The sequence below is a fragment of the Anopheles stephensi genome, chromosome 3 (assembly GCF_013141755.1).
Source record: "Anopheles stephensi strain Indian chromosome 3, UCI_ANSTEP_V1.0, whole genome shotgun sequence".
In the NCBI taxonomy this organism is placed as follows: Eukaryota; Metazoa; Arthropoda; class Insecta; order Diptera; family Culicidae; genus Anopheles; species Anopheles stephensi.
Window position 1 is genome coordinate 87,477,390 of NC_050203.1, and position 11,299 is coordinate 87,488,688.

At 46.6% G+C, this 11,299-nt stretch overlaps 1 protein-coding gene and 1 pseudogene across 5 annotated transcripts; one reads left to right on the top strand and one right to left on the bottom strand.

The window, feature by feature from the left end:
- Positions 1 to 1,467: 1,467 nt before the first annotated feature.
- LOC118514060 (transmembrane protein 87A) lies at positions 1,468 to 4,781 on the top strand. 5 transcript variants are annotated; one of them, XR_004906557.1, is made up of 11 exons: positions 1,476 to 1,542; positions 1,625 to 1,825; positions 1,988 to 2,048; positions 2,172 to 2,278; positions 2,347 to 2,520; positions 2,580 to 2,783; positions 2,848 to 3,131; positions 3,199 to 3,417; positions 3,481 to 3,752; positions 3,825 to 4,099; positions 4,163 to 4,774. XR_004906557.1 is itself a non-coding variant. In XM_036060567.1 (10 exons), exons 2-10 carry the CDS (start codon positions 1,715 to 1,717, stop codon positions 4,043 to 4,045), a joined length of 1,653 nt encoding a protein of 550 aa, XP_035916460.1. In that variant the 5' UTR covers positions 1,468 to 1,542; positions 1,604 to 1,714; the 3' UTR covers positions 4,046 to 4,774. The 5 variants fall into 5 exon arrangements, 3 of the variants coding, with proteins under 3 accessions (XP_035916460.1, XP_035916458.1, XP_035916459.1); XM_036060567.1 differs by having other exon boundaries at positions 1,468 to 1,542; positions 1,604 to 1,825; positions 3,825 to 4,774; XM_036060565.1 differs by having other exon boundaries at positions 1,470 to 1,542; positions 3,825 to 4,774.
- A 552-nt stretch (positions 4,782 to 5,333) lies between these two features.
- LOC118514062 lies at positions 5,334 to 7,888 on the bottom strand (annotated as a pseudogene).
- Positions 7,889 to 11,299: the final 3,411 nt, after the last annotated feature.

The window sequence follows — 11,299 nt, forward strand, 5'->3', positions numbered from 1 at the left end:
TGAGGGAAAGGGAGAGGGATAATAAACGGTGGCGCACATCGGAAGAATATGATGAAATGGACACGTGATGACGGATTACCAGGTGAGTATTCTTTGCGGATTTGCGATTTTTTGTTGTACCAAACGAAAAGCATCCCTGCTTACCCTGTTGCACATAGGATGGAGCCATGGATCGGGCGTCCTGGTGATGGATGGATTGGTGGCCTGACGAACTAAGGTATCAAAGGATTGGACCAGTTAGCAAGTCCTATGGTGACTATGGCTCCTGCCGACCAAGCCAGGACCAAGTTGGTTGATTGGTTGTTAGCCCTTGAGGATGTCTCAGGAACAGAGCTCATTCGTTACAGCTCAATATTATAAAGGCACCAAAAATGTAGCAAATATATATGTATATATAGTACCTGTAAAGCATTTTGAATTGAAAGATTTAGAATATGCGGAATATTATTTGTTCTTGTTGTGAAAGAAATTCCATATGTTGTTCTCTCTCCCCCTCTCTCTCTCTCTCTCTCTCTCTCTCTCTCTTAATGGCATAACGACCTTTGAGGTCATGCCTGCCATTTCTGGTTTACTAGACTTAAGCTACCACGTAGTTCGATAGTCAGTCCTCCCTACGGGGAAACGATCCGGATGGGATTTGAATCCTGGCTCTGCTGTATCGCCTATACTACCGGGCCACCCCATGTTTTATTGTTCACAGATGATGAAAATGTGTGTGCGATTATCATTGCATTTATATGCATAATTTCGATCTGGGCATTACAAATATTACCGCAAGATTGAACAAGCTTGTTTGAGAATCAGGTAAAATCGTAAATCAATCGTATATTCTTTGAACAGTATTGAAAATTTAGGGAACACGTTTTGGCAGCAAAAACATTCCTCGAATGTACATATTATTTTTCACTCAGTTGTTGCTCAATTAAATTGAATGTCCAATAATCCATAAATCTTAAAAAATTGCAAAAATGTATGCACTGCTTAATGCTAACCAGCACTGGTGCGGTGCAGGAAAGGTACAACAATGCTTGACGACTAGTCCGATGTTTCTTTTAATGCGCATCTTCGAAAGCTGTCGAATATGTCAAATTAAATCTGAAGAATTTACTTACAAATATGATACATATAATAATAAATATCCTTACAAATTAAATAATATATCCTTTAACAAGGATACATATTTATTACTAAAGATTGCGAAAAGGAAATAAGGATGCTTTTTTGTAGCGGAAAAGGAAAATAATTTGAACTTTTTAAGCTGGAACTCGTAGCACTGTTTAAAATAAATTAAACAAATCGTTTCGCTGCATAAATTAATGCTGTGGGAAATTTAGGAAAAACCTTGGGTGAATCGTTCAAATTCATAAATAAAAAATAATGGTAAAACTACGTGTAAATGCGGACTCATAAGCTGGTCACCCGGCATACAAATGTCAACCTTTCTCATCGAATGACAGCTGCTGTTGTGAACGAGCCTTCTCTTCGTACGCCTTGTAAACGTCATACTTTTTGTGGAGAGGTGTAAACAAAGCTGCAATGCGAGTAAGAATCTTGAAATCGCACTTTTTTAACAGACTGTTCACTGCCGGCATTTGAAAAGTAGTAATTGTTCGTTTTCTTAAAGCTTGCGAAACTCTAGCAAAGTCAACATTGTAGCGAATCAGGTTCGTCCGTAGTGACACATTGACGAACGCAGGGCGTCCGACGTACCGAAATGAACGAAAGCACAGTGCGACATTGTTTGCGGATAATTTACGCACTTTTGTGTGTAACTAGTGTGTTAGCATTCCCAGAGCAAGGAAAATGGGACCTAGTGTTAACGAAGGTACGTGTTATGCTGTTTCGGAACATTCAATCCCGGTTGGAATTCGACGACGCAAAGTTCGTAGTTCCACCGTAGGGAAAGGGTTGACGCGATGAAGCGACACTTTGCGCTGCATGGTGACGAAAACAAGTGACACATATTTATGGGTTCTTATCATTTCAGCGGAACACGTATATTCCAATACCGAAATCACTATACGATGGATTTAGCATCTATGTACAAGGTAAGAGTACTGGGCTGGAACGTTTCGGGAAATGGGGCTGATAGCTTGCTTAATGTACTTACTTTACAAACGAATTGTGTGTATCCCGTCTTTATTTTCCTTCTGTTTTTTTTTTTATTCAAGTCACTTGCGAACCGGCACTTGCTCAACCGAGTTCTAACGCGGAAGTACGTGTAAACATATCCTGGAGCCTTCGCGAATTAAAATGCTGGCAAGAATATGTGAGCTATGTAAGTAGTTACCATGGCTACGTGCAATGTTGACTGTGTTTTTTTAATCGATTTTGATGCATTTTCAGTCATACCTGCTGCAGGACGAACGTTTTCCGTTGCGAAATAATGTGACGCAGATCGATTCCACGGTATATCCGAATGTATGCAGCAACGATCGACACATCGTAATCCCGGAGACCAAATTCGCTGGGTCCAATCCCAATCCAGTTGCGGCACAGTCTCGACGAAGCATTGGAGCAGTAAGGCCGGGAAGCTACTGTAATTGAGGCACACATGATTGACTGTCTTTCGCTTTCAGCTAAACAGCGAACAGCAACCGGTATTTACAGTGTCCAAGGATGGACTGTACATCTTCATCCTGCGTATCGAGCCAGGCGATAAGGAAAGCGCTCGCTCGAGCGGCGATCTGGACATGCTTGGTGGTGACTACACGGCGAGCGTTCATGTCGAAATAAGACGCCAAAGTGGCTACCTATCGGCGGTCGATTGGCCACTGCTTCCGGTCAGTGCCATACGCCATCTTGGATGGGCGTGAACTAATTGTTCCCTTTTTTGCTTCCCCTCAGTTTTATGGCGCAATGTGTTTGGTGTATGTTTTGCTGGGCATCGTTTGGCTGACGGTGTCGTTTTTGCAATGGAGAGATTTGCTTCGCATACAGTTCTGGATCGGGGGTGTGATTCTACTGGGAATGCTCGAAAAGGCCATGTTTTATGGTGAATATCAGAGCATCAATTCCACCGGAGTGTCGGTCAAAGGCATGGTGCTGTTAGCAGAATGGGTCTCGTGTGGAAAGAGAACGTTGGCCAGAATGCTCGTTATTATAGTGTCTCTGGGTTTTGGCATAGTAAAGTAAGTGAAGCGTGTTCCGCTTTCCGGTTAGCTTCAATAAGTAACAATTTTGCTCTGCAATTGCTAGACCACGGCTAGGACCGATGCTACACCGGGTGGTAGGAACGGGTGTGCTGTACCTGGTACTGGCCTGCGTAGAAAGCTTCCTGCGCATCATGCACACGAAAAATGATCCCAGCAATCAGATACTGGTCGCCAGCATACCACTGGCAGTTCTGGACTCGGCCATCTGCTGGTGGATATTCACATCCCTCGTTCAAACGACTCGCACGCTGCGTCTACGACGGTAGGTGGAATCAGCGAAAGGAAGGAGGCAAGATGAGCCGTACTAATGCGTTACATTTTACAGAAACATGGTGAAGCTATCCCTGTATAGACATTTCACCAACACGCTCATCTTTGCCGTGCTGGCCTCGGTGGTGTTTATGCTGTACTCCATAAAGGTGCACCGTTTTGCGGACTGCTTGACCGATTGGAAAGAACTGTGGGTTGATGACGCATTTTGGCATGTGCTCTTCTCGACCCTGCTGCTGGTCATTATGATTCTATGGCGACCCACTAACAACAATCAACGCTACGCCTTCACGCCACTTCTCGATAATCCGGAGGATGAAGATGACGGTAGGTTCGGAAGGATGCTAACGGTTGAATTGCCCCAATACTGATATCCGTACGATTTCCATTCTATTTTAGAAGAGGAAGAGCAATTCGTTTCCGATGCTTACGGTGTAAAAATGCGAGGAACGCGAAGCAATTCACCGAAACCCAACGCGAAAAGCGCCACCACGGACGAGGAAAACTTAAAGTGGGTTGAAGATAACATCCCGGCAGCCATCGCTGACGCCGCCCTTCCTGTGCTCGATTCGGACGAGGAAATTATCAACACAAAGTTCGAGGTCTCCAAAATGCAATGAAAACGCTGCATCAGAAATCCTATGTTACATAGTAAAGTAATGTAAGCTTGCCAGGTAATTATGGAATCCTTCTTGATACTTGGACAATTGATTTTGGTTCCAATCGCTTACTACTAGGAATATGCATTCGCAAAAGGATGTTTAGCGAAGAGGTTTGCGCAACACCGGGCTCATGTGAGTTCCGGGGTGTACTCCACGGGATGAAACGTTAGGTGATACCACTTTGAACGGCACTAGTCAAACCATACATTTAACAAGAGAGCGGACACACGCGCCGGAAGGCGTGATGACCAGCGAGCAGATTGTCGTCCAAGCAGATTGGTAGTAGTAGCCCGGCAAATGGGGTTTGCAGCAAGATTGTGATGTGAGTGCGTTTTCTTCTGACGTAGACTGTTTTGAATGAACCATGTCTTCGCAATTAACTTTAACTAAAGTCTGATTGGTTTTAAAGTTGGAACTTGGGACGAATTTCTTGGGTGAATTGAGTAATTGAGTTCTACTACTGCTTCGAAAGCGGCATCGAATGTATGTCGTGTAGTTGTTCGGTTTGCAAACTACAAAGACAATGACAAAATCCTGGGCACAGTATCGGCGGGATTACTTTCCTTTAGCCAGGTGTCCCCAGACGTACCGATTTTGGGGACTGGAAGACTCGTACTGTCTTCAGGTGGTAATTAGACACGACGCATAAAGTAAGATAGTGTAATAAAAATACGTACCCTAATTCAAGCTTAAATAAGCGTACAAACACATTACTTCCGACACATGTATCCGAAAACTATGACGATAATGGGAGAAGGGATGGATAGGATTGCTTAGTAGAGGTCACTTTTATGTTCGCTTATGCGGGAAGTCAAACAAATTTTTGGTAACCATCAGTAGACAGAAAAAATAGCAACAACTTACTTACTTACTTACTTATCAGGCGGTACAAAAGCTTTGCGGGCTTGGCCTGCTGCAACAATCCTCGATACCGCTCACGGTTTAGCGCCGTCGTCTGCCAATCCGTTATCCCGGCCGTTCTGGCGGGGACGCATCAACGCTATCACTCCATCTCAATTTGGGCCTACCACGCCTCCTCTGTCCGTGTAGACGGTCCAAAAGGACTTTACGGGCTGGGTCTTCGGGTGTCCTTCTCATGACGTGACCAGCCCACCGGAGCCTGGCGAGTCTAATTCGCTGCACGATGGTAAGATCATCGTCATTGTAGCGGCTCCTCCATTGTCGTTCCACACATACAGGGCCAAAAAAATAGCAACAACAGCACCAATATTTTATTTTCTCCAATTTTTCGGCCTGACTTCGAATTAATGTGATATGTATTTAAGATCTGCTGTGTCTTTGACAGATGTTTAGTTTTTGTTTTTTGTTCCATAGAAATATGTTTATCATTATTCGAGATTTGTTCACCTAATTCACTTTGTTTTTGATAAATATTCCAGACTTTCACGTCCGAGAGCAATCCGATGATATTTTCCTTGGCCCTAAAATCCTGAGCCTGATTTCTAACTCTCTTAGGAATTGGTCTTTGTGCTACATGAAACAGAACTTCCTGTAATACCCCGATTCGTTGCAGGAAAGAGTCGTTCACTGGAAATGCGATGCATTTTAGGATTCTTTTGAGCTCTGTGCGCAGGAAGGCCTCTCCATTGGTAAGTACAGTTACCGTCCAGCTTCCAAACACCGAAGCGCACTGTAGAGGAGACCGTACAGAGCGGTTAGAAGCAAAGGAAAGCTTGGCTCTCTTGACATTTCTAGTCTAGAAACTCCATTACTGCTTGCTGGAATAGAGTAGAAAACATTCTGGTTAGCAGCTGGGAGAACTCATGCCGGGACCCGGGTTTGTCCATACCGTGCACTCTGTCCGCACGAGTAGTTTGCGAAAGTCCTGATTTGCGTGACTCTAGAATAGGAGACTTTTGCGGCTTGTCACATTCCATACTTTCTTCGTTGCTTTTCCAGTACACGCTTGAGATGGTTGCCAGGCACTAGAATGTTGATGAAACAAACAAAGTAAAATGAGTGAATTGCGGCTTCATCGAAATGTCCCCCACAGACAAACCTTTAGTTTAAGGTCTCCGCGACGGAAATGCTTTGGTTTGATGCGAAATTCCAACCCCAGTATGGATGTCTCTAGATGGTCAGGTGCGAGGGAAACTATCCGGGGATAGTGCCGAACGTAGGACGGATCGGCCAGCTCACTGTTAATGTACCAGGACAGTTGTACAGCCGGCTTGGATCGACCCGAGGTACAATTAACTCTCACAAATCACCTATTTGATACCTAGGATTGCCTCCCGATATGGCCGGATCCGAATCCGGAAGCACTGTGAGCAGGAAGAAAAACGCGAAATGGATAACGTTGCTGGCGCTGATCAAGAAAGTCTGCGTTTATGTTACTCACCGACCACCATCATCTCACTGTTTTCGGCGACCGTCTGAAAGGAGGGCGCTTCGGCAGAAACTTCACAGCGATATTTGCCGCTAGAGGCTAAGTTTACGGACTCCAGCATCACGTGACTGTTGGTGGAATTGCGAACCTGTGCGAAGAGTGTCAGAGTGTAAGATCGACTTGCTTAAAACGATTAAGGACGAGCGAAAAGTTTGCAATCACGTACATCCACGGTGATACCTTCGATCGGAAAGGTCTGCTCGGGCGGATCATCTCGGGGCAGGTAGCGATAAAACTCGCTCCCATCCTTGTACCACTTGACGGAGTACAGGGCTTCGCCCTCCATATCGTACAGACACTCGAGCAGGACACTGTGTCCCTGGGCTGCGTGTTTGGGCACTCGTATCTCGATCAACTTAATGGCTAACGCATGGTCTGAAACATGAGACAACGCAACGCTCGATCGATTTAAAGACACTTTCCAATTCCAAGTTTTATTTTCTAAACATCACAGCACAAAGCTTATCTCACCTTTCGCTGTCAAAACCATCAGCAAGATCCACAGAATCAACATTTCATGTTTCCTGGAGCTTGTTACCATTGGAAAATCGAACTCGTCACTGGATAGACACACTAAATTGTTGCTCGTACGTTAAAGCACTACGCTCACATTGTATTGGCGTGTTGTGGACCACATTATCCTATCCTGGATCAACTCGTTGCCGATTGTGAGTGATGCTGGCGATCCATTGCGTTCGGTTCACCTAATGGCGTATTGGAACAAACTGAAGCAGCACTATTTTTCGAATTTCTATTGGCATTTCGAACCACATCCAACTTCCAGCCGGTCCAGCTGTAGCACCAATAATCTGTTCTATAGCACGATAATCCACACTAACCAGAGTTTTGTCTTTCACCACACCGAGACAGACCACTCGTCACAGGCAGGAAGTTAATGATGTCGAAGCAGTTTGTTCGATTTTGACCGGCAATTAGAACCGAAACGCGTAACAAACTTCCACTCACTACTGGGACGACGACACACGGCCCGATACATCCGATACAAGCGACTGCACTACGCAAAGTCAGCGACACGCAACAACTCGCCGCTGCCAGAAGGGCTTCGTGGCTGGCACAGTTGAGTTCAGTGAGTTCTCGCTCTCATTCGAAGGTTCCCCTTTCGGTCGCGTCATACACACTCCCACGCCAGCAGCGTGACTACGCGGGAACATGCCGCGTGTGCGAGAGCGGAACGGCAAGTATCGCTTTATCGCTGCTCTCGGGAACCGAAGCGTAACGTGCGGCGTACACTGCATCGTGAGGGTCCCGTGCCAACAAAGAAGGTCCTTAACGCGCTCATCCGCAGCCCGCTAGACCGTAGGGCCGTAGGGTTCTCCTGATCGTCAGAAGATGGTCAAGCGACTGGTGGGCTCACGACCTCCTCGTGGCAGGAAGCCGACTGGTGGCACTTTGGATTTGGACAGCAGCATGATCGGACACTTTTTCGAACTCTGCTAAATTATGCATCTCTGTGTCAGACGGTCGCGATTGCCGTTAAAAGAAAGGGGTTAGAAGTGGGTGAGCATGCGTCAGCCGAGAGATGGCACGAGCGGTACAAAAAAGCGGTCGCTCGTCTCCCTAGTGTGGCGACCACTGTTGGTGGGGACTGGAGCCAACAGCCAAGCGCTTCCAGCCGGATGATGATGAAGTGCATTTAGTTAGCAAATAATAACGCAAAGAATTATAATTGGATATGGGTTTTTTGTTGTTGTAGGTTTTATTTGTTTTTAACTTTATCGCATTTTCGTGGTCCGCGATCTTTATGAACGCGTCTTGCGACGAGACCATGGTTCTGGCGGTTGCTTGCATGCTTCGAACGTTGGAGTTTGAGAAGCGCAAATAATCGATTGGACACGCATTATGCGGTCATGTGAGCGAGCGTGGTTCATCGAAGTTGGAAGTTCTATTTTTGACATTGTTTGCTTCATTGATGTCATAGCATGATGGCTTCGAGAAGCTCTGGTTTTACTGGAAATCGCTTCCCCCCGAACAGGCTGCTTGGAGTGGAGTACTGTAACAATGGTCACGGCCCAGACGCACCACATCACCAGCAAAGTTTTTTTTGTTTTGGTGCGGTTAGAATTCTTTCCAAGGCATCGGTTTCGTGAGCTCCGGCTGTACACCGTCTGCATGCTTGGTCACTCGGTGATAAGAAGCTCCGTATGCCGATCCGTCGCTGTGGCTACGTTCCGAACGGCAATAAACGGCATTGTCGTACGACTGCACGCATGCTTGAGCGTGTGGAGTGTTGCCGTAATTAATTATTCACGTCCGTCTATATATGTTCAAAGCTGCCGATTTGCGATTCGCTATGGGCCGTTTGCCGTTTCCGCGTCGGGGTTTCCACCGCTGCTGCCTGCCAAGTCTGCACGAACATTGGCTTGCGAAGAAAAGCAATGCAAACAATTGTGCCGTGCCGGGGCGCGTCGTGTAAACAGAAATATTTCCAATTACACCGCTCCACCGTGCTGCAAATTTTTCACCCCCGTTGTAGCCACAACAGTATCGGAGGGAAGAAAAAAGTAATATTTATGGTCATTTGGAAACTGGTGCGATCAGCACATACTGCGTAATAAACACATTTTATGAATCATCGTCTGAAGCAAATTTGGGAGCATGTGGCATGAGAAACCCTTCTAAAACGCTCCACTTGAAAGGAAAACGAAGTACCGGTAGGGGTACGGAAAACAAAGCAAAGTTTTGTAGATTGGACCCTCAGAAGTGGTTCAATGTCGCGCATGCACGTACAAAGTAAAATTCAATTGAACCGTTGTTGTTTGTGTGTTTGCGGACCAATTTGTAGCCATTAATCGAAGGGCGATTAGCGATTGGTAAGGGAAAGCAACACTGCTAATGAGCCTGTTCGCCCAGCTCAGGAGCAAGTAGCAGCAGCTCAGCCAATTAATCGTGCGAGATGCGTTGAATTGGAGAACAGCGTGCGATGCAGAACTTGTTGCTGCAGTGTGTAATGTGTTCGCCGCGTTGACACGACGATTTACATATTCTCCCTTCGACCGGAGCTGGCATTTCAATTTAACCGATGTTCTTGGGAGAACCCTTAAAAAAGTGCTGTGGGAGCAGCGCTGCTGTTTTGTCATTTGTTTGTTCCCAGCGCAGTGCGAGCAGAGTGGGTGACGGAAAGCCATCAACGGCAACGACGCCAGCAGCGCACATCCTACGCCGGAATGGTAGATGCATCTTGTACACGATGCAGCCTCCGCTCACTTCACTCCATTCGCTCTGGCAATAATCGATGATGATTGAGCGGTAAGCGCTCATCCCAGCAAACGGCCAAGATCATCTTTCTCGATTCTGTTACGGAGCGCGCGTCACATTGTCCCATCGGTCTAGGCGTCGGCCCAGCACATTGTTTTACGCACTTGAAGCAGAATAGATCGAGCCAACGGACGGACAGTTTTTTTTTTCGATACTTCCAAAAAATCACTCAAGCCCACAAGAAGGAGAGCGCTGAAATGGATTGCAGCGTCAGTGAAATGCATTAGCGTTATGGCGCGAATGATCGAGTTTAATGGTTTCGGTCTTCGGTCTGGGCGTTAAGTACTTTTCAGCACTTTGAAAGGATGTGCGTGTTAAATGTCGGTCCTTTGCAGGCACGCCTGACCCTGACTCTTTCACGATCCCACGAGCCAGACAACGTGGTGAAACAGTGGAGTTCCTGCGGTCCGGATAATCGAGAACGATCAATGTATCAACACGTGTTTGTTTCGCGAACGCGGGAGAAAGTGAGCCGTGTTGTTCGATCATACACCGAATTTCGGTCTCGGGAAGGTTTTTTATTGCTCCCCCCCCCCACCCCCCGTTTTTATCGAACAGAGAATTGTCGCAAATGTTGCCGAGAGCGGTTCTAATTGAAAACATATGGCAATTGGTTGGCGGAGGGCTACTAAAACGCACCGAGAAAGCGACACATGACGCATTTATGGAGTTAAATTTCATGGTCGTCGTAGAGCGTAGAGGGTCGTAGAGGGTTTTTCGAGAACCGAGGGTGTTGCGCCGTCTCACGAACTGGAACTAACAATTTTGTATCAATTCGGGAACAACACTTCACAAAGGCACTCGAACCAATTCGAATTTTGAAGGTTCGGTGGGGTTGAGCGCGTGTCATGGCGGCGGTGTACGTACCGTGCACGATCATGAAGCAGTTGATCACGGAAATGCTACCGCTACCGAGAAGCCATTCCGAGCGGTGGCCCGTGGTCCAGCCGGAGGAAGAGGACGTCATTAATCACAGCAGGGTGCGCTCACGGTGCGTGCGTATGCGTGCGTGATTTACGGCGCGCATCGGGAGTAGCAGTGGTTGTAAACAGCATGCTCTCTATGTACCAGCGATGCTTTTCGTAAACATTGGATAAAAACAAGAAGCTAAATCACTAAACAATTTCCATGTTTTATTATGCGAGGTGCAACCGAGATGCTGATGGGTTTCGCACACGCCCAGCGCCCACCAAAGGTCCAAAGATGAGGGGCATTCGGGGTGTGGGCCTTTCAGCCTTTGCAATAAACTGCTCGTCAGTACGGACAGCCGATGTGATGTGTTTATGTCACGGCAGGCAGACTTATTCATCGAACATTGAAAACCGAAATTACATACCGAATGTGTGTCTATTAAATGGCTTCCTCTAGCGCCCGCAGGGGCCAGTTTCCCGGTAAGTGCCGGCCAGACGAATGCAGCGTAAGTGTTTTATTTCTCCCGAGTCCCGAGAATTCCTTTTCCGGGATCCGGACGAAGTAACATAATCCTCGACCCCTCGATGCTGTCATTCGTTGGGAAATGGGGTAAA